Source organism: Poecilia reticulata, chromosome 8 (genome assembly GCF_904066995.2).
Source record: "Poecilia reticulata chromosome 8, P_reticulata-male-v2, whole genome shotgun sequence".
Lineage (NCBI taxonomy): Eukaryota > Metazoa > Chordata > Actinopteri > Cyprinodontiformes > Poeciliidae > Poecilia > Poecilia reticulata.
This window is the reverse complement of record NC_088837.1, coordinates 824,558-848,610: the sequence shown is the minus strand read 5'-3', so window position 1 is coordinate 848,610 and position 24,053 is coordinate 824,558. Positions and strand designations below refer to the sequence as shown.

General features: G+C 37.8%; 2 protein-coding genes across 2 annotated transcripts; both read right to left on the bottom strand.

Moving 5' to 3' along the window:
• Positions 1-50: 50 nt before the first annotated feature.
• Positions 51-8,522, bottom strand: LOC103468183 (serine/threonine-protein phosphatase 4 catalytic subunit B). The gene is made up of 9 exons (XM_008415070.3): positions 8,364-8,522; positions 7,523-7,773; positions 5,051-5,102; positions 4,923-4,973; positions 3,251-3,352; positions 2,993-3,166; positions 2,788-2,914; positions 2,479-2,668; positions 51-955 (listed from the first exon to the last, which is right to left on the bottom strand). Exons 2-9 carry the CDS (start codon positions 7,630-7,632, stop codon positions 826-828), a joined length of 936 nt encoding a protein of 311 aa, XP_008413292.1. The 5' UTR covers positions 7,633-7,773; positions 8,364-8,522; the 3' UTR covers positions 51-825.
• A 938-nt stretch (positions 8,523-9,460) lies between these two features.
• cln3 (CLN3 lysosomal/endosomal transmembrane protein, battenin) lies at positions 9,461-23,354 on the bottom strand. Its single transcript, XM_008415072.2, has 15 exons — positions 23,115-23,354; positions 23,001-23,037; positions 22,289-22,385; positions 22,056-22,139; positions 20,899-20,978; positions 20,566-20,651; positions 19,042-19,114; positions 17,983-18,126; positions 16,314-16,450; positions 14,779-14,831; positions 14,630-14,698; positions 14,391-14,446; positions 14,208-14,301; positions 12,679-12,819; positions 9,461-11,556 (listed from the first exon to the last, which is right to left on the bottom strand). Exons 1-15 carry the CDS (start codon positions 23,179-23,181, stop codon positions 11,440-11,442), a joined length of 1,335 nt encoding a protein of 444 aa, XP_008413294.1. The 5' UTR covers positions 23,182-23,354; the 3' UTR covers positions 9,461-11,439.
• Between the last annotated feature and the right edge of the window lie 699 nt (positions 23,355-24,053).

Here is a 24,053-nt window from a genome sequence, read left to right as displayed (position 1 = left end):
CCACAAACATTTTTATGCAGCTCATAAAATAAAATCACTCCTGCAACAAATCAGTATTGATACAAAATTTTATTCTCACAATATCAAAATTGACAGAGCTAAAGCAATCCAGAGATTAAAATTAAGAAGGGAAAAATAAAGAATATTGTGACTTTTCTTAAGTTAGTTACACATCTGGCGTTTATTTGTAATGGTGCTGAGCAGCAGCACTTAGAATGTTAAATATCAACGCACGTAACAGATGACAAAACGGAAGAAAAATAAATGGAAGAGGGGCATTTTGTATTTTCTTCTGTCAGCAAGTTATACAGTCAAAGACAATAAAGGACTGAAGGATTTCCTTAACTGATAAAATTTGTAAAATTTCCTACAGCTGTATATCTCTGAAAAAGAAAAAATAACTGCTCCATCCAAAAAATTCTAAAACTAAATGACAATATTAGTCATAAAAAATAAAAAGAACACTAGAAAAGAGTTGAGCTGGAAAGAAGGTTGTATCTACAGAGTGAGGAGGGACACAGATGGAAGAAGTAGGCTGAGGGCTTTAAGAGCAACCCCCAAATAGCTGAGAAGAAGCAACAACAGTCATTGGCCCAGTATCTGCCACGCCCTTCCACCTTCCACTGCGACTCATCTGTCAGGTTCGGGCAGTCGGGCAAAAATTCAGCTCTTCAGGCTGCAGCTGTGCGAGAGCTCTAGAGAATCAGGCGGGTTTTCCGTCTGCTTCGAGTTCAGACTGAGAGAATGGTCCGGCAGCAGGATGGAGGGCGTTTGGTGTTCAATGGTACCAGAGTTTGACACGTGATGGCTGGCTGTTCAAAGATTTTACAGGAAATAGTCAGCTACTGGCTTCTTGGAAGGGATGCCTCTGGTCTCCTGTGGTGCCGCCTCGAATATGATGAACTCTCGCTGTAAATGCTCGTCGAGCTCCAAGATGGCTGCCACATTTCCACACCTGGTAGTCAGGAGAGACAAGAGAATTGGTTTGGTCATTCTAAACCAATGCAATAAGCTTAGGTTGAAAAATGACCTTTGATTAGCATCATAGATCACACTGCACGTTGCAAATATTGCTGCCCCCTCCAAACACTTCATCTGTTACTAAAACTAAACTCCAGACATGTTTGACCCGGCTGAAGACACGCCAACTGCTGCGCATCAGAAAAGCCGTAGTTACAGCAACGAGAGATTCTGTAGGAATGGGTTTCTATACATCACATATTCCAGATATGTGATGTGTGATACATTCTAGCTTGTGACATGCTCACTTTGTTTTGGTCTGGCTGTGGTGTCACGCCAATTCTCAGCTCAGGTCCTTGGTGGTAACAGATGGAATGTACCTTGTGGTTAGCTCTACCTTCTCTGAGTTCGGAGGAATCTCTAGCCTGGCTAGCCTTCACCCTGTGGTTTGTTATTGCAGGAATCAAACGGTTTTACTTTCACCTCAAAATCAAAACATCCATTTTATTCCTTTTAACTTTGTGCTTCCTGCATAGATCTTATCAAGGTGAATTTTTTTTCTTAAAATGGCCTTGTTAATTGGGTTAGAATTGTGTATGTCTCCATCTCAAGGAATAAAAAAAATTAAGAAAAAGTATTTTTCTCCCCTACCTCTAAGCAAAATGCTGGCTAGAGATAAATATATTTAAATATGGCTGGTTGGATGGACATGATGCTCACATTGAAGTTAGTGACCAAAGCTAGTGCAGGGGACCGTGTGATGTTGGAAAAGAAGGAGCTATGTGAGGAAAATTATTGGTCAATCTCAATCCATGTAATCCTTGAAATCATTTAAAAACAATTTCATTTTTTTAACTTCATGCAGCCCCAGATAAAAGTCACTTGTACATAGTGTAGGATCATGCAGGAGGACAGTGACAAGCCTGTGGCAATAAGCAATAAATCAATTAATCGCATGATAAATTAAGAGTAGCTCAATAGATTCAATAATTGATGCTCAATATCTTTTTAGAGGCAATTTTGTTCAGAGGCACTTCATAATCCATTTTATTTATGGTTTTGGTGGTTTTTATTACTTTTATTTATCTTTTTTGGTTGTTGTGTTTTATTGTATTTAAAATATCTTCCAGTTCCAGTGTGGAGTGTTTTGTACAAAATTCAAGTTTATTACTCTTTCAGAAGGCAAACCTGCATTATCATTATATTAACTGAAAATGGTCTCAAAATGACAATATTATCATTTATCGTAATAATTTCTGGGACAATTTATCATCCAGTAAAAAGTGTTATTGTGACAGGCCTAGGCAGTTGTTCACTGTTTTGCCTCTGCATTATAAGGGTTCAATTGAACATAGTGACCAAAAACACATTTTAAACAAAGCAAAATATGAATTGTATGTTGCAATAAGTAGTAAGTATGCCACAACACTACATTGATCTGCAGTGGACCATGGTTTATATCACTCAGCAGCAGCGGCTGTCCAGTCAACACTGAGCTGGACCCAACTGAAGCCCCACCTGTAGCAGTAGTTGGGTGCTGACCACACAGTGAGGACCGTCTCATTGAAGTGCCACTTGTAGCCCTCCATGACCAGCTGGTGGGCCCGGCATATCATGTGGATGTCATTGGCAGCGTTAAACTGAGCCACCACGTCACTCCCAAACAGGTAGCCGGCTCCTCTGGGACTCACTCCCCACCCTGTGGTGTCTGAGAGCAACAAAAGAGAAACAAAAACATCAGCAGGAAAACTCCTCCACTCATGGAAGCACTGACTGGCTGGAACGTTAGAAACCAGAAAAAGGTTGAAGAAACCTGTAGATGGATACCTTCTGGGTCTGACCAAAGAAGGTCACACATGGGCCCATCATGAGGCACTTCCTGTTTCCTATCAATGGTCCTGATCTGGTCCAGTGTCTGGATGGAGGGAGACAGGCCACCATGCACGCAGAAGATCTACAACACACACCAGGTCACATTAAAGTGTTGCTGTAAAAAGCGACCAGTCAGAGCTGAGCAGTGAACACATCTCACCTTTCCATCAATGATAGCTGAAAGCGACAAGTAATCAAATATCTCTGTGCAATATCTCCACACGGTGACGGAGCCATATTTGCGGAGGCACTCGTCGTAGAAGCCATAGACCTGGGTGATTTGCCGGGACTCGTGGTTTCCTCGGATTAGGGTTATCCTATCAGGATAACGAACCTGATATGAGAAAAGAGGAGGTTGGAAGATGAAATGGAAGCACAGAAATACAAACTGAGGAATATGTGATAGCTTCATGTTCACCTTAAGAGCTAGCAGCAGAAGAAAAGTCTCCACGCTGTAGAAGCCACGGTCCACAAAGTCCCCCATGAACAGGTAGTTTGTCTCTGGAACGTCACCGCCAACCTGTTGAACATTAACAGGACAGCACTGTCAGTACAGATTACCTTCATTTCATAGATGGTGGTGGGGGGGAGTTCATCACACAGAGAAAGGAATTCAGGAGTAGTGCAATCCAGAACCAGCTGATTATTACAGCATAACAACAACACAGGTGAACATGTATGAAAGTCTGCATTCCTGAAGCATCAACAGAATGCTGCAGGGTTTGCTAAAATTATGCGTTTCCCATTCACTCTTCCCCAAACAGATTCCTGTCATGTAGTTGAACCCTGGGGTGGGTGGGGGAGGCATGAGAGGGCCGTCAGTACTGACCTTCCAAACACAAAAGGCCAGCCACTCTGAACTACAGCTTCCTTCCTAGCTACTGACTGAAACACATCGCACCTCTTTTTCTGATCTGGACTCGGAAACAAACACACCTCTCATCTCCGTAAGAGGGAGCAAAAACTTCAACTTATTGATCTGTTTAGGAACAATCAACGAGGCCTGATGCCCGCTGTGCTGAGCCAACAATGAAAAGAACAGATTGAAAGTATTTTTAATGCAGACACTCGTCATCTGTAAGGAAAGGCAGCATGTCCATAAACAGTTCAACATTATCTAGGCTCAGAATGTGAAACTGAAATGGAAATAAAAAGGTAGTTGAAGCTCCATAACATTGGTCAACAGCCAAAATAATTGCCTGGAGTTTCTTAACTGTTTTAGGATCATTCTGATGAGCTGAATCCAGAAATCACATTGGTTTTGCTCAATCAGGCCAACTCTCTGAACTATGGAGCAACACGAGCAAAATGCAGGACTTGTTTTCACATCTGGATCGATTTCCTGAGAATCTGGACCAATGAGTGATGAGCAGGAGGAGAGATTCCATCAGGACAGAGAAGAAACAGAGAGGTAATGTTTAATTGACATGAACTTATCAGTGGTTATTATCCAATTTACAGAAATCCAGGTTTGTAGCATTTAATAAATATTTCTCCTAAAATCTTTTTTGGGCAAGAAATATTAATGGAAATGAACTGATAAAGTCAGAAGACTGGATTTCTCTAAATTAGAATAAAAACCTGACCTGAATGAGAAAAATGGATATCAGTTTTGGATTCAGTGGTGCAACATAGTCCTAATTCAGCTGAAAAAACAGACAACTTCAAAAAACACTTTTGTAACCCTATTCTGTAATGTAAATGTTTCTTTATATTTTAAAACAACAATGTTGGTAAATGTTGCTTTTGCATGACAATTTTTGAAACGTGGTTGCTAAGGAAATAAATAAAGAACTTAAACAAGAAAAAGCTTGATTATGAGCTCCATTCTAATTTTGACCATTCAAAAAAAAAAAAAAAATCCACATTAATGGTCACATTTTCTTTCAATCAAGCTCTCCTTCTATCGCAGCTCCAGGCTGCAGGACAGTAACGGGGATAACAGATCAAAACCTGACTCAATCATTTCATTGTGTTGAAAGTTTCATGGTGGCTGTAACTTTGGGGATCCATCCACAGACTGCACTCAGAGCTACTCACTGTGAAAAACAATGAATGGTCAGAAGGAAGGGTGAAAGATGGAGACTTACTCTGAACAACTCCTTCAGGTCATAGAACTGTCCGTGAATATCTCCACACACCTGCAACAAGAGACACATTTAAAAAAGACTCCACATGACACAGACTATCAGTTTAACACATGCTGGATGTTCCTTACTGTGACAGGAGAGTCGACCCTCTGAACGTTGCTTTCTTCAACCAGAATCTCTCTGAAAATATATTCAGATGAAAAGGAAATTAGAATTTTATTTATCCGTTTATTTAAAAGAATAAAAACATGTAGGAATGTTTGGACAGTAACTTCTCCACCAGTGGGAAAGCTGCAGGAAGGAACTCAGCTCCTGCTCTGCATGTGCTGTTTAGACTGTAACGCCCAAATATTCACTCTGCATGTGAACTCGATATTAATAACAGTCCCATAAATTTAAACTTTATAGAAATTAATCAGTCATGACCTAACCACTCAATTCATGTTGTGGAGGAGATCCTGCTGCAGGCACAGAGTCCACTACTGGATTTCTAGCTTCTGCATTACATCACATCGAACATTCACCACTGACCACTGAAGAGGTCAGTATAGTCAAAGTAACACAACAGAAATGCTTCTTCAGGATTGTATTAAGAGGTAGACTAAACCTACAGAGGTTATAAGAGCCAGTAAATGAAAACTTCATTTGATTTTGCAAAATAATCATTAAAGAAATTAAAGAATATTTTTTCTTGCAAATTACAGTTTATGTGACGAAAGAAAAATTAAAAAAAATTAAACTCAAAGCAGAGGACAGACTGGAGACACTATGCAAAAACCAACAGGTTAATTGGTGCAGGTTAACATGAACTGTTTCTTAAGACTATCTTAATAATAAACTAATAAATATGACAACTAATGTTGAGACAGTAAATGAGCTCAGAATGTTCAAATGGAGAACTATAAACATAAATGAAGTCATGTTAAAATGGTTCACACTGAACATTAAACTAGTTCTAGTTAAGGATCAACCAGCCAAGGCCAACCACTAGCAGAACAGATTTGGGTTGGTTTGAACCATTAACTACAACATCAACCAACATACATAACTAGTGATGATGGCAGATATTAGTAAATCTTGACATGGCAATAATATTAGTAAATATTGTGATACATTAGGTTTAATATTTGTGTATTTTATTCTGTCCTCTGTTTCTCGGCTGTGCTTCCATCACTGTGACCTTTAACCTTTTGGGCAACATCATTAGTGAATCTGTCAATCAGGCTAAATATCAGCATGTAAAATACAAGTTCAGAACACTTCAAATATATTAGCCAACAATTATTGCTCTCCAAACAGTCCTCTGCGATATGAATAATTGTACACACTAATATTGTGATGTTCAGCCCTAGTAGTGATCCAGGCAATGGATTGACGTGATCAACTTTGGTCAAAGGTCAGCTGACATCATTTACAGATAAAAGTCTGTTTATCCATTTTATTCTCAGAGAAGAAATAGAATATTGATGACTTATTATGTAAAATGGAAACAAACTTTCATTAAAACTGCTTTTACAGATCATAGAGGAAGAAACTAAGCAGTGCTTCATGACCATCTCAAAAGCCAACATCCTGATGTGCTCTCAAATGAATTATCCTAAAGGGAACACGATATGGGCTCTCATCTACATAATATCCTTTGCACAAAAAGAAATAATGTCACATAACCAGAAAGTACCTACAGTAATATATTCAGAATCTCCATAACAAAAAGTTATTAGTAGACTTTATTTGATCATGATGTTCATTTATGATACTCCCAATCAAAGCAACACTGAATTATATGTTTGCATCACTTTTCCACTTAGTTCTAAGACGACAAATAAATGCAGCATTTATATTTCAAATTGTGACTGAATGTAACCACAGTAATGTTTCCCAGCATAGTTGCAAAGCTCCATGGAACAGCTTGATAAGGAGCAAAGTTCATTGTTACAACGATATCTGGGTTACTGAGGCTCTGTCATACATTCAAGGGTAAAATTTATTGTTAATAACTGCTTTTTCTGCAAACAGAACCAGAAAAAATAATTAATTAAAACCTTAAGAGATGGACTCCTTTGTCAAATATAGTAAACAATTCCTAAGTATAAAACATTTGCAAATATAAAGACTGTACAATAAATGATAAGTTTAATTTTATATATATGTAGCCACTTTAAATGCAACAAGAAACGTTTTAGAAGGTAAAGAGGTGGAAAAGTTCTTAAATCATTAAGAGACTATAAGTCGTTTCATTTCCAAAACAGCACATACCAGCAAAAGGCAACTTTTTCTATAAAAACTGTTGAGATGAAAATACAGAATTTTTATTTTTCCAGTAGCTGGACAGATTATTCATAATTAGAGTGAGTCTATCGCAAGTCATACTGTTATCACAACACTCTCCAACATTTCTGCATGTTACACATTTCATTAAAATTTTGTATCTCTACTTACAAACAGAAAATGATATCATTTTAGAACTGAAATGCCCAATGTACTTTACAAAGCAACGAAGACTTACTATCATTTCTTGAGACGTTTTAATGCGATTATGACCGAACCAGTACTATGACTTTTTCTTATTAATTTACATGTATAACCACTGCTGCACTCACCTGGCTTTGGCACACAGTGCTTTCACTTCATTTTCCTTGATGAGCTCACAGCGTCGGAGCTGCTCTATTTGTCGGTCCAGGTCACTGATGTCCCCCATCGTCACACACATAGAGCTGTTCACACTATTCACGTTTCACACACTGGGATCCCTGAATGCTCGGCTCCTCCAACCCCACAGCAACCGAGCCAATATCCAGCACGGGAAGAGGCCGGAGGTCCGCTTCAGTCACAGAGTTCTGAGTAGAAAAAGCTGAGGGAGAAATAAAACAAGGTCATTTATTAAAATGCAAAAATAAACAAGGTGAACATTCAAAAATAACCAGCCTTGTCTTTCCTGTGAGGCTACGTATACGCGAAGTCCAGTCTGCTTTCTAAAAAGTAAAACAATCGTGACTTCAAAAAAGTTTTCAACGTGAAACAGACAAAAAAAAAGGAGGCAGAAAAATTTGGTTATTTCTTAAGGAATGCGAGGCCTATGGGCGCAGCTTAACCTATGCTAGCCACTAGCATGTTAGCTTACATCACCACTAATACGTCAGAGAACAACTGATTCTTTGAGAACTAAGCCAACCATTTTGTTCAAGAATTTGTCGTAATGGTTGCACAAATGCCTCACAGTGGACATCAAACACCTCCCTGTATCCGATGGCCAGTTGTATTAATGAACTACGTCAATTTGAGAAGACGAAAGGCTGTAGCGCCTGGTTAATTTTACATTCGGCGAAAACGCTGGTTAGCTCTCCTTGGCTAACTTCACTAGCAAGACACTACCGCTAACGCGCTTCATAAAACGGTGAACACATCGCGTCTGAATCGATAAGACTTTAAAAACGTAATTACCGTGTCTCTGAAAGCTTGAAAAACAGTCATCAGCGTTACTCTCCGTAGACAGTTGATTCTTTCACCACTGGTTCACCGGCTCCACTCCCTCCCCCGGTATCGTCTTTGCCGGTTCAGTCCTGCTGTGCTCACCACCAACGTCAACCGCTCCACCGTAACTTCCGGTGCGGGGGACGCACATTGCTCCAACTTTCAACCAGATAATCAGTATCTGACTGGAAAAGCTTACAAACCAGGCTAAACTGCATAGAAATATAAATTTGCAATGTGTGACTGAGCCATAAAGACAATTCTGTTTTCAAGGCTGTGGTCAAAAATCTTTTTTTCCCTTGTTTTTAAAGAAACTGATATATTTTTGGTGGCACTTGTTTGATTTGACAGTGACTAAGAAAATAAAAATATATTTATTTTTCTTAGTCACTGGCTAAGAGACTAAGGGAACTTAGTCACTTAGTCAATTTAGAATACTAATTCTAAATTGTTAGAATCAGTTTTCATTTCAATGCCAAACTGAAAATCCACTATGTCTGCAGTTTATGTAAAACTTTGTCATACAGCTTCAGGGATGAACTGTTTCTGCGTGTATATCTGTATCTCCATAGATATATTTACATACACGTCACTAAACAGCCTTTTTTAATGGTAATCTGTAAATCCATTGAATTCTAACTCGGAACTGAGACATGATTTTAATTTGTAAATCCAAGATACAGATTCTGATAGGTTAATGGAACAATGCTACTGTATTTACTGCAAATTATCAATACTAACACTTGCAGTCTGTTTGAGTATCACCAGCAGCACTTGTACCATAGATTGACACTAATGCACCACAAGGCAGGCTCAGGTGTTAGGGTATTAGTATGAACATTTTTCCACAGCACTGGAAACTATTTAATAATAATAATAATAATAATAATAATAATAATAATAATAATAATAATAATAATACACCATCTAAAATTTTATTTTATTTTAGAAGTTTTTAAAATTATCATTAAAAGAGTATCTTATCAGTTCTTTTGGGTGTCTTCCATTATGAGACCATTTTTAATAACTTATATCCAGTGTTACTGTAGAACAAGACCCACAGAAAATTAAAACATCATTCTTTATTCAACAAATGAAGAAAGACATGGGCATAAAATCATACACAAACTCATGATAAAAATAAAGCATGTCAGCCATGGCATTATGATCACATCAGTAGGAATAAGCACACTGGTTCATTATTGGAGACATTTCAGAAAACACAAGGCACATCTTCAAAAAGCTTATTGGTGCATGATATAACTATTTTCTTGTGAGTAATAAACTAATTGTATGTTCACAACTAAAAGTTGAAAGCGGATTAAATTTGACTCATTAAAGCTCTGAACATTGTTCAACCTTTGGGCTCATTGATCCAGTTGGACCACTGACACCATTACAATCAATACAAAAGTTTAACGCAGTTGATGTAGCAATGAGTGCTAAAGTAGAAAGATTATATAACCCCTAGTAGAAATTAAAGATGGTAGTAAAGGCCCATCTTTGAAGCAAAACACAAGATTCAACCTTTTCAGAGGCACTGTAAAACTCATCTAATGACAGAGCTTCCAGCTTGATATTCAGATTGTTTAGTCTAAAGGTTAGGATATAATTTACTGAGAAAAATAAGAGGTTTTTCCATTTCCAAAGTTGTATTTTTTGGCATATTAGTGCTTTTCTGATATCTATAAATATCTAATGAGAAACTGATTTATTTCAAGTTTATTTGATGAGGAATGTTAAAAAGTAAACAATGTCCTGTCCACAGGCCCAGTCCCTGATTAGGCTGCAAGAAGTTGACCTTTAAAACTAATAGTACAAATAAACCTGTTTAAAACTAACATTAAAATAAGATTTCAATACTATCTGGTATATATTTAACAAATAGTGTCAAGAATTACTGTTGCTAGTTTATAAATCAGTGAATAACTTAGCACAACACAATAAAGATCTGCTGTTGTTGTATCCTTCCAGAACGAACCTCTCAGGTCTTTTGGTTCTGGTTTTGTTCTGCATCCAGAACCAGAACCAAACATGCAGAAGCAGCATTCAGCTTCTATGTACCACAAAGCGCTTATCATATTAAGCACTTTGAATTGCCTTGGTGCTGAAATGTGCTGTGCAAACAAACTTGACTGCAAGATTTAACAAGGTGCTTAGCTGCATCTCTGCCGTCTGTGTCCCAGTCAAAGGTTAATACTTTCCATTTCTATTGATGTTTTTTCAGGAAAGTAACAGCTTTTATTAATCAAACACTATAACGCCGGTGGTTTCAGGTCCAAGTGCTTTCAGTTAATGAAAATGTGAAGGTATTTAAAACACAAACATGAAGAGCTATTTTTTTTACATCACTATTTCAAAAGAATGTAGTAGAAAATGTTTTTAAGCAAATGTTCCAGTTTAGAGGAGCCTGTGTAATCCCTCCTGAAGATGTTACTGACTGACCGATTATAGAATACACTTCAAACAACTACTCTGTATAAAGGATATCGGACTTCACATCAACGTTGAACTGTCACTGAATGACATGAAGCAGATTCAGACGAACTAGCTCTGGGTAACAACATATTACTTAATGAGTTTCTTAAATTTGTTTTATGGAGCAGACACAATATAAGACAGAGGTTCTCAATATTGTCAGTATTTCCATCTGGACTTGTGAATCCTCAAATGTCCTGAGATCCCCTTAAAAACAGAACTAAATAAAAGAATACGGTATAGTATTTTTAGGCTATAAATATCAAAAGAGATAAAATCAGTACTTGTGAGTGAATAAAAACCGATCCAAGTGGATACATTGTCTGCTGTCACCACCAGCCTCTTTCACTGGTATTTTGTGGGTTGGAAGCTGAACAGTTCTGGGAAGCACTGCTGATGCGTTTTATTCTCAACTGCAGAGAATTCAGCAATTGGTGCTGCTGAATTCAGGGGGAATTCCTTACGTGTAGATGAGGATTTTTATGAAAGAGTTATGCGTTTTATTCTAAGTCCCAATCTTGAAAGAAATTGTTGACATAGAGTCCTGCTCTATGTTGGTTATTCTTTGTTACAGGGAACAGAAGTAGCTATGTGTGGGGAAAGCTGCAGCTCCAGCCAGAGCTATTCCCAGACTGTCTCCCACACTGGACGTTGCCATGGCAAACTCTCTGTATCTGCTTTCAGTCTGTGGGAGAAAGGACATCCGTCAGGAACTGCTTAGAGGCGTGTTTATGTGAAGGTGCAGACAAATTGTTTGCCATCCTGGTAAAGATGTGGATCAAATGTAAACATCTTTTAATGCAGAAGAATTATCTCAAACTCATTTTGTTTTTTAGAAAAATTCACTCTTCAATTGGAGTAAATTTACTACAAGGGACAGATGAGAGGGAATAATTAAATATTTAAGGGGAAAATTCTCTCTGACACCTTTACCAACACCCCTGCCCAGCCTCCATTCTCTACTGCATACAGTTTAATCTTCTCTATCATTTCACAATAATGAAGCAAACAGAGAGAAGTATGTTGTTTGATCAGTTTTAGATTCATTTATCAAAATATTTTGAGTTGCTGAAAGATGCAAAGATAATCATATATATTAATAAACACAACCTGACTGTTGTTTCATCACTAGGACCAATTGGAATGGATGGATTATGGTTTGACTTTTTTTGTAAAGTGCCTAGAGATGAATTAGAGCTACATTGATTGTTTACTGCTACAGTCCACCAGATTTGTATTTACATCTTTCTGGTATATCAGGGAATTCAAGATGCCATGCTATCAAACAAGCCCCCATAGTGCTGCAGCTAAAGAGGCCCACAGCATCACTGCTCCTCCTCCGTACATAGTGTGTATTGGCAGATGTTTAAACCAAGCACACCTGCAGAAGCTCAATCTGCGTCTCATCTGGCCAAATCAAGCACTTCCAGTTAAGGTTAGAGTTTAGCAGGTCTGCACCCCAACAAATGTATCTGTGGTAATATTTTTCTTAAAAAGTATTTCCTAACATGCCATTTCCACCCAACTGAATGTTGTTGATATATTCTCATTGATTTGTCCCTCATTTTCTACAAGATTTATGCTTTTGCGATAAATGATGAATTCATTTAAAGTGTTTTGGGGGTTTTTACCCATTTTTACCAAGAGAGGCAACAAATTTGTCCACAAATGTAAATATAAACCAAGAAAGTCAAAACAGTAAAAATATGCCTTCTTCAACTTGAAAAACAGGTTGAAGAAGGCAGGCAGGCAGGCAGGCAGGCAGGCAGGCAGGCAGGCAGACAGACGGACGGACGGATGGTGTTACCTCCTTGCTGATGAAGTGGAAGGTGTTTACATAGGCCACTCCTCCTAGCAGACCTTCATAGAGAATAATACCAAAGACAATCCAGATGCTGGGCAGAAACTGGAAGAACACAGCAAAGATGAGGAATACTGCATTCACCATCTGTGGCAGGCAGAGAGGAGGACAGGGAATAAAGATTTAGAGCAATCTTTACAAAAAACAGTGAAACTGCAGAACTTGAAGCATTCACACATTCTATGCTAAAATGATCATCTATTGTCTGTGACATGCTTGGGAAGTCTCAGCTGTGCGGCAGCCGTCATGCCCCTTGGCATGAGACATTTCTGATCCTTTGCTATGTGGTCGGTCAATTCGACTCTGACTGTCCTCACTGTATAGTTGCAATCTAGCTAGTATACTTTCTTTTTCTCCAGTCAAAAAGATCAGACTTGTTCATATCTGCTCTTTTTGTAATCTACTGTAACCAGTCAACATGTAAACTGACATGTGAATAGTCCATCTGGAATGACTATCATCTCAGAGTAAAACTCTCTGTAAGACCGGGAACTTTTGTTGAACGCTTTCCATTTGAGAATTTACGACATGACCAGCTGCAAGTTGTCCGATCAATTAATAAATATATTTCAGTGCAACCAGGAAACACAGGCCTCCATAGCAACACTACTGAGTTCATTCTGGGATACTCCAAGGTGTTCCCAGGTCAGAGTGTAATCTGGGTAATCTGGGTCCTTCACAGTGGGACAAAAACAAAATTCCATCATTCTGGATGACAGTGTATTTCGATACAGATAAGCTGTGAAAAAATGGAGTTCCTCTGCCTTCTCCCAGTGCTCCTACTACTAACTGTAGAAGTACACAGGTTGCTAAGAAGCAGCCAATCAGATTCAGAAGGAGGGTATTCCTGATTTTTGGTTTTCCTGTAATGAGTTGTTTCATTAATCAGTGCAAACAGCAGAGTGATTTGCAAGTTTTATTTAGATGGACTGAGGAAAAAATGGCTTCGGACGCCCTGGTTTAGTCTGAGGTTGTATTTTTCTTCTTTCATAACCAGGTACAAACTACATAATAATTACATTTTTTCTGTCCCACTGTAAGAAACACAAAATGCTATTTTCCTACTGTCTGATGGATATGGATCTTTTATTTTAATTCCCATAGCAACTGAAATATTACAAGTAGAAAACATCTATCAAACAATTTTCCACTGATAAAGAAAAGTCTGTTACTGTAAATAATAAATCTATCATCCAAGTTTAATAACTGAAGAAGAATAAACCAACAAATACTGACGCGCATTATTTTTAGAGAGAGATTCCACCTGGTGTCATTTTCCACCAGCTGGCCCTTCTGGGAGCCTCCTGCACTTATTTAACAGGCATTATTTCTAATTCCTTTAAGCAGACATGACCATATAAGTTTCTGCTGTATTTGATCAACCTGGCTATAATTTTGATAAGCTGGCTACAACTGCAGTTACATGTTACTATGGTCACTGACACTTCTAGATATATAGTTGGTCCATTTCTCACCTGCAGTAGCGAGAAAATCCAAGTTTTCCTGAACTTTTTCAAACGCAGAGAGGATCGGGACACGAACACACCAACCTGGTATAAGGTCTGGTACCTGAGCAAATACACAAAGAATCAACAATCAGAACATTCCACCTGAATGAAACGACATCTAAAAATTAAATAAAAAGACAGTTTACTGACCAGCGATACTGTTCCGCATGCGATAAGGAAGAGTTGTGAAAAAACAGGAGCTCCATCTGACAAATACAACAAAAAGAAAATATAAATTCTTCGCATCTAAATGTTTCTAGTCATTTTATTGTTAAAAAGAATAATTTCTCCTTCGTGATAGTTGCAGCTTATAATTCCTAACATCTCACAAAAAAAATTACAGCATGCAGTGAGATGAATGTGAGGCCAGAGGTCACTAAAGAGCTTACCAAGCCTTGGTTGATGAAGTACTCAGCAAAGTAGACCAGTCCCAGAGGAATAACAAACGGTAACAAGCCCTGTTCACAGAAACAATATACACTCTTATTGTTTGATGACAATGAAGAAAATCTTCCAAACGTGTGGGAGATGCACTTACCTTGATGACAGCTAACTTCTCCTGCAGGGTGACCGGTCCCATGGTCCTGTTCTCTGTTACAGTCAATGAGGAGAGAATAATCAGTCACTACACATGCATTCACTGTGGAGAACATCACCATCATTACAGCTATTACAGTTACATGATAAAACGTTCATAACCATTTTACTCATGTCACACTACAGCTACAGATTTCAGTGTATTTTATTGGGACTGAATGTGACCAATCAACACGCTGTTGATCAACAAACTCAACTGCATTAAGTTTTGCCTCTGCTCAGACAACGCTAAATGTTTTGGCCTAAATGTTAAATGTTTGGTGTGGATGAGAAGGAACATGTCAAATCCCCATAATTCCACCGTCCCCACAATCAAACATGGTGGTGTTTACTGATGGGATGTTTTTCTGATCAGACCTGATGGATGGAGCTAAACCCAGAACATCAAAACATCCAGGTTTGGTTGGGTGTGTAAAGGGTTTAATCTAAAGGTGGGACTTGAGTTAATTACAGGGTTAAATTGAATCAAAGCGCTACAGCCAATCAGTTCCTCAGAGTTTCAGGAACTCCTGATCATTCCTGGAACTTGTTTGTGGACCGTGGACGCTGACGTTAGCGTTGGGGATGCTACATGTTTAGCACTGAGAAGCTATTTAAGGCTTGAACAGCTTCACTGATAGGCTAACTCCTTTTAGCACAACAAGTCTTATACAGAATTTAATCAGATCCGTTTCAGAAGCAGAAATGAACCTGAAGCAGCTTTGTCCTCCATCATTTTATTTCGCATCAGATTTTCAGGCGTGCCAGAAACACAATACAAAGGTTCCGGCTCGGGTCTGTTGTATTCTCATCATAATACAGTGACAGTCATATATTCATTGTTTTTCTCTCTGCCTTCTTAAATCCAAAAATAAGTAGTTTAGACTTCAACACATATACTTCTGGATTTTGATAATTGCGTGTGCAAAGTCATGACAAGGTTATTTACTTGATGTTTGTTCTGTTGCTGAATTGAACTGAGATGAACTAGATCATTTAAAGTCCTGATAATGCTTCGTTAAATGACTCTTGAGTTTAGTAAAGATGTTCTATCAACCTTCCCCACTTATTGGTGACTTGCTTATTTTGTCCAGAATTAAACTGATATAAAAACATGAACAGACTTTTTCCAGCAAATCAAGCTTACATCCAGATTCTTATCACTTGCTCTGAAAAATTAAAGCCAAATTAGTGGACAGCAACCACATTACATGATAACAAGCACATCTTATGAAGAGGAAGTATTCATTTAGAGATTACTTACTTTCTAATCAAACCAAATATCAACACGTTTTCCTCAAACAGAAAAACTGACATTTCAGTCAGATCAGATAAAACCAATGGAAGACGTGTCAGTCTTTTAAGATATGATACAGGCCAACTCATATTGATGGACAAACTCTGATATTACATTAACTGATTGACCAATTACAAAATCAAGCATTCTGGAAATTTTATGTTAATGTTAGACATCCTAGATGTTGCTGGGTGTTTTACCTGGAGCTGATGTCTCCAGGTCATCTTCGAATTCGTCCATCAGTCGCTGTCGTTCCTCTGAGTCCACAGGTGGACACTCTGTCTCTGACCTGCTCCACTGAGGTAGAGAAGGTTCATGAACTAGCAGACAGAAATAGCTGGTAATGGAGGAAGAACACATACATATAATGATTATGTCAGATATTGATTCTCCTTTGTAATGTGTTCCTACATGACATGAGTTTTAAGAGTACATCCTTTTTCAGGCTATTGTCCCACAATAAAGCACAAGAAATCACTGAAAGTGCTTACTAGATACTTCAACACCTACCTGCTTTGCAAAGGTTTCCATGCCAACAGGCTTTCGGACTCTTTATTTCATTGAGATTTATTTTAATAATCAAACACAAAGTAGTCCAGAATCATAAAGAGCAAGAAAATATTTGGAAATTGGAGAAGTGTGCCTTTGTTTCCCTGCATTCATTCTGTTACTAGCTCACAGCACAGCTATCAGCTCTCCCAGCTTCTGAGCTCCCGCCTCACAGAGCAGCTCTCCCATGCAACTCCTTCAGACTAGCCAGCATCAATTAGCAAACAGCTGATGGAACTGCACATCTACTGAACTCACAGCATTCAGTTTCAATGCACTACAAATCTGGAACAAACTTCCAGAAAATTGAGAAACAGCGGAAACTGAGAAACAATTTAAAGGAGCTCAGAGCAAACACTGAGCTCCTTTAAATTTAGCCTAAAACCCTCTTATTTAGAGCTGCTTTTGAGCCATAATAATTGGATATTTGATGTGTATTGATAGTTTTGATGATGGAACTCATTAAAATTTAATGTTTGTTTCTGGTTTCTCAATTGTTGACTACATCTTGTTTTTATGTCTTTTTATTTTTGTGTCTATGAGGTAAAGCACTTTGAACTTGATTCAAACAGCTTTGAACAGCTTTATTGCTGAAATGTACTGTACGACTACACTTGTTTGATTTATTATACAAGCTAATTCTCAGAGCAATGCTGGTAAAAACATCATTAAAGGGTCAATAGAGGAGCGATGTTGTGATGACTTCCTGAAGGTAGAGTTTCAAAGAGAAGGAGCTTTTAAAAAGACAGTGGCCCTTTGCAAGGCACTAAATTAGTCAGTAAAATTTATTTTAAGTCATATATGATATGTACAGCATTTTTATAACAACTGAAGGTAACATAGTTGCTTGATTGAGTGATACTGCCGCTTTAAGTCTGTTGCAATAAGCAATTAAACACGTGATAAATTAAAATGAGCTCGGTAATTTCTATTCCGACAATTAACATTTTTAAAAGAGCAATTTTGTTTACATAAACATCAAAATCCATTTTATTTATTGTTTCATTTGTAAGTGGTTTTTATTTATGTTTTTTTATTGATTGTTTTTGGTTGTTTGATCTTGGATACTTATACATTAAACCAGATAACTAAAACTGTTCTGTCATGTTCACAGAACCATGCTCTGATGTAACTTCAATATCCAGAATTAATAGCATGAGAACTTCAAATTTTTTTCTAAGCTCAGCTTAAGTGGCTTGTGACCAAACTGAAACGGAATCATCAGTTTGAAAAGGGAGAGACTGTCAGCACATTTCTAACACTTCCTGAAAGCAGCTCATTACAGAAGTAACATGTTTTTAACAGCATTTCAACACTTACCTAGCTAGCATTGCAATCGGAACAATTAGCATGATGAGCAGTGTGGTCCGGGGGGAGAGATGTGCCTGGATGAGGCCTGCATAGAGAAGGGAACCAGCAACACCAGCAGCACCAGTCCCAGAACCCCAGCCTTCCAGAACATTCCTGAGGATGAAGGCAGCAGAGTTACTAACCCCAAACCACACAGTCTAAGGGATTACACTTAATATTATATGCTGGATAATGGAAAAGTTTTCACACTCCTTGAACCCTTCCACCTTTTGCCCAAATATTTCAATGTATTTTGTTGGAATTTTATGTAACAGAACTGCACATGGGAGCTCTAAGGATAAAACCCAAGGACTGCATAACATTAGAAAAACATGAAATATGCAAAAATCTGTAATATTATGATAATATAAATTGCAATAAATTAAGAAATACTTAACAATATTAAGGATGAATTTGCATTGGCTACATGGAACTTATCAAGCAAACGTGTTTCCATCTCGCCTTTAAAGCACTGACTTACTTTTTTTTGGAAAAGCCAAAAAGCAACTCAAGTGAGCGTACTTTTTTATTATTTGTGAAACTGAGAAAGTTATTTCAAATTTTGACATTTACATCAACCTTTTCTAATGCGATGATTCAAAATGTGCATAAAAAGACGTTGATAGAAACATAATATAAAGAGAAAATGAGGCCACATAGTTCTGTTCTTTGTAGCTGGGAGAATGCATGGACATTTTTATCCAGCAGCCACAGTCCAGCGCATACAGCGGTAAAACCAACTGACCAAACCTGTCCGTCTTCTAATGACGAAGTGAGCGAAGCTCCACTTGGGCTGAGACCCAAATGGAAGAACAAAAACATGCATAAAGAAAATTTGGCATAATTTGGCCTTTAAGTATTTATTCACATGTCATGAGTCATATTAAAATGACATTTATCAACATTATCACATGTAGAGCAGGTTGTGACACAGGTTGTAACACAGTCCCACTCTTGGTTATTATGTTTGATTCAGTTTAAGCACCTTATAAAACTCAAAAGAAACTAAGACATAGATGACGGTTTTACCTGTTGAAGAAGACACTGAGTGACAGGAATGATAGTTCCCCCAACCCAGAGCTTATACTGGCAAAGATCACTCCTGTAACAACACAGAGTGAGCCCAGTGTGAATGCAGGAACTTTTAGCACACATGAAAAAAAATCAAAACGTTTATACAGAAGCATCCCCACCTTAGCATTACTGTACAATTTCTTAATGTGCAGAAAGATCTTCTCTTAAGTGTTGTGTTCATTTTTGTTTATGTCCTCCAACACAGAACATATTCTCACAAAGTGTCAACAACAGCAACACCTCCTAAGGAAGCTCAATTCCTGTGGAGTCAGGAAAATTTTTTTACTGACGTTCTGCTGCTCTGTGAGGAACTTATGTGACCAGATACTCTGTTCCTAAAGCTCAACTTCTCAACTCCTATCACCACCAACCCACCAGCTTCCCTCAGCTCCCCACCTATTAATTGCTATCTGACATAATTTATGTTGCAATGTATAAATAATATTATTATGAATTTGGATGTGTATTTATGTACAATCATATATAAAAACAGAGAATGCGTTCAGATGAGACCCGTTTGTCAGATTAAAAGTACCTACTGAAAATGGACATTTCAGTGATATTAAATTTTTTTTAATGAGTCAGAATGTAAGTATGTACACCGAGTTATGACTTTGCATGCTTATGTATGTGTATTTACGTATATGTGCATGTGTGTGTAAATCTCACTTTACTGTTGCAGTTATTTAAAATGTAATTACAGACACATTTCATGGCGATCCTCATCTGCTTATTATTTGCTTTTATGTGTTGATTTTTTTAAGTGATATTTGTGCTGCTTTGTTGTATCTTTAAATTTCCACCCATGGGCAAATAAAGTTTTACTGAATTGAACTGAGTAATGTAGCAGTGCGTCATGGTAAAATGGTAACATTTATTTGAAGGGGTGTGCATAAGACTGGCATGACACTGTCATAAACATAACACCCGTCATAAACATGAAGGAGTCTTCATGAATGATTACAAGTGTTGTCGTGAATTATCATTAGGGAAATAATGGCATTTTTAATGCAAAGTTGACACTTTTAAATTCACATTTAATCCACGTTTTACTGTAACTTTGCATAAAAATGTAACAAATAATGCCAAGATGATATTTTAATGTACTTTTAACGCAACTATTAATGCACATTTGCATTAAAATGGTCAAAATTTCATGTACACTTCAAAGACATTATCTTTGTCGTTTCCTGGACTCTTCTGATGGTGTAGCAACAACATGCTGCTGTGTTAAAACTCTCAGTTTCACATCAGTTCGCCTCCTTTGATAAGAAATGATCACAGGAGGATGTATTAATAACTGCACTTATCATGATGAGCTGCTTCAGGCTCATTTCAACATGAAGCTGTGATATCTTATCTCTATGCATGCAGATAAGGTGCAAACTAAACTGAAATGACTAAAATCTATCATCTGACGCCTCCATCATTATCAGCTTCACCACACATATCGAGAAGAGTTGGAGCATCAATAATTACCGACAATACTTAGCCACACAGCGGAGGAAAAGGAAACAAGCAGGAAACTTGCTGCTGCCATGGCGACACAAAACAGCACCCGAAAACTAGAAATAATGAAAGAATTTGCTTTTTGAGTTTTGGAAAGAATGCATCGTTACTTTAATTTTCTGAAAAATATAAACAATTTACAAACTGTTTTACTTGGAATACTGTGAATAAAAATGAAGAACTGAAAAAAATCACTAAAACTTTCAACATTCTTCCCATCAGATTTGCTTCTTAAAGTATATAGAATTTGCTTCTTCAAATTCCATATACTTATGGAATTTCAAGTTATACTGATGAACTCACCCATAGGGTACTTTGTGGATCACAAAGGGAGCTGAAATCTTGATAAAGAGTGTTGGAAGAATGTCAGCCAGAAGCACAGCCTGCAAACACACATTACCTCTGTTTATCTTCATTCATTCTGATATAACAGAACTAATTACAAAAAGTTTTTTCCATGTTAAATACAGTGCCTTCCTAAAGTATTCATACATTCATACCCATCTTCACATTTTGTCACATTTCCTCAAACTTCTAAGGATTTCATGTGACACAACAACAAACGCTACTGTAAGGCTGTGAAGTGAATGGCAAAACACAGACCACTTTATTTTTGCAAGGAAAAATCTGAAAAGTGTGTCATGAATTTGTATTCAGCCCCATTTAGTATTTTACCCCTGAATAAAGTCCAGTCAAACTAATGACCTTCAGAAGTATATATATATATATATATATATATATATATATATATATATATATATATATATATATATATATATAATATTTGCATGCAAATAGAACAACAGATCTATTATGACAACAAAATTACTTCATTCTCAGCTGTCTTTTTTTCCAACATTTTATTCATCCTGATATCACCTGAAGCTCCTTCTGCAAGACAGTTCCAAAATAAGCCCTCACCTTGATATAAAGCGCATATGATCCCTTATGATTACATCTGGATATCTCATATCCATGGCCCCAATTAAATAATTTCAATAAGCAAACAAAAATCCTTAAAGTTAGTGAGATCAGGTTATTTCCAGGATGCATAGAATACTCAGGAGGAAAACCCAAAAACAAATTATGCAATGAAGGAAATGGGAAACCTTTATGCTCAACCGAATTCCTATAAAAGGAAAATAGCAATATGAAGTCATATTGCCATTTCATATTGCCAAATGCCTAAACATTATGTCAGTGATCCCTGATGGCAGCTGCCTCTTACTGTGTGGTAAAGTGATGTTCCCAGTTCTCCACATCATAATCTAATTGGACCTAACCATGAACACTTGAGTAAATTCAGATTCCATCTCTTTTTATGGGGTTTAAAGGAATGGAGCTAAACGCTTTGCTGTCGGATGCATTAGAACACCCTGGAAATGATTTCCCAGGCTAATTGTGGATATTACTGGTCTGGTCTGGTCAGAGGTAACCAGAGAGAGAGAGTCTCCTCTTACCCCGGTGCTGACAGGACTGCAGTCGTACCGACTACTGTTCCTACTGTTTCCAGGTCGGAGGCCCACAGCCAGCTGATCTGAGGCCTGGAATGTAAGGGACGAATGTAAGGGTCACAAATGATGTCATGAAACACCTTTCTAACCATTAATAACTACGGTTATTAATGGTTAATAACTATGGTTATTAATGGTTAGATAATAATATATGTGTTTAATCACATTGGCTTTCTTACAGTCACTGTTGAGTTTTTTGATTCCTGCTTTTCGAGGATGTCATGAGCCGCACTCAGCATGACCACATAAGCAAAGTTGTTGCAAAGTCCAAGGAGCCTGAAGAAGGAACGAGACAAAAGGAGCATATTATATATATATATATATATATATATATATATATATATATATATATATATATATATATATATGCGTGTTGTGGGATTGCACTTGTAACGGCAGTTAAAGGCCCTTTTATTAATCAGTGCTGAATGCACAGAAGACATTTCTAATTTTAGTCTATCACATAAAATACTAAACAACGCTTCAGTTTGTGGTTATAATGTTATGACAGTGACATGGTTACTTTTGCAAGACTCTGGAAATATTATAAATACAAAATACGCAGAACAAAAAAAATATTGAAACAATTTAGTTTCTATTCTTCATACGAAATGAGGAAGTAACAGTAGAATCACCTGATGGCTGGAGGAAGGCGTGGCTTCGCTGGCTGGAGTTTAGTTCTCAGCCTCTCTTTTTACTGTTTTACGTTTTTGTTCCTTTCAATATTATTAAACACATCAATCAGCCATCCAGGCTAATATTAACAAAAAAACATTCAATTTGCTGAAGCAGTAAAATGAATGTAGATTGAATTTGCAGACATATACTGTATGTCTGCAAAGACAAATATGTCTGCCGACATATTTTAGGATTATATAAGTAAACACTCACCAAAAGCCGCACCAGTTGCGCCATTTAACGCAACAACCTGGACACAACAGAGAAAACAAAGTGAAACGAGGTTTAATCCAAAAGGTGGGTGAAACTGACAGCTGGGTGACCCACCATTAGTACCAGGCTGCTGGGGTTGGTCAGCATTAATGCTGGCTGAGCGCTCCATGGTCCTAACCATGAAAACATCCACGGAAACAGGCTACCAAAACGTCCCAGAGTCAACTTTCACCAACATTCTGAGTTTTAAAAAAACAACAGCAACACTGACTGACTTTGCTGACTTGGCTACTGTTTATCCGAAAAACGTCACAAGTTGTGTGTTTCGTTTGAAAATGCTCCCCTAGAAACACAGCCAGGACCGTCCGTTCCTATGCCGCTGGAACGCCGCAGCGCTGGGCCATGTGACTAATACAGAACACTGGCAAATTAATGTCAGATTAATTTGGGGATTTAATTATGAATTTCCGTAATGTTATAATACAATAAATAAATCTATGGAGCACTATATAAAGAACCAAGTTAACACATTTCAATTTAATGGATATTTTCTGCAATCCACAAAGGGCTCAGAAATTTGCAGGGAAAACTATCACCAGAACCCTCTATCGAATGAATTCCATCCATTTTCTTTACACCCTTGTCCCTTAGTGGGGTCGGGAGAGTTGCTGGCGCCTATCTCCAGCTAAGTTCAAGGCGAGAGGTGGGGTACAGCCTGGACAGGTTGCCAGTCTGTTGCAGGGCAACACAGAGACATGACAAACAACCATGCACACACACACTCACACCTTGGGACAATTTGGAGAGGCCAATTAACCTGACAGTCATGTTTTTGGACTGTGGGAGGAAACTGGAGTACCCGGAGAAAACCCACGCACACACAGGGAGAACATGCAAACTCCATGCAGAAAGACCCAGGCTGGGAAGTGAACCCAGAACCTTCTTGCTGCAAGGCAACAGCTCTACCAACTGTGCCACTGTGCAGCCCTATCAAATGAATTATAATGTGATTTTAAACTGGTTTAAATGGGTTGGTTTTTATGTCCCTGTCCC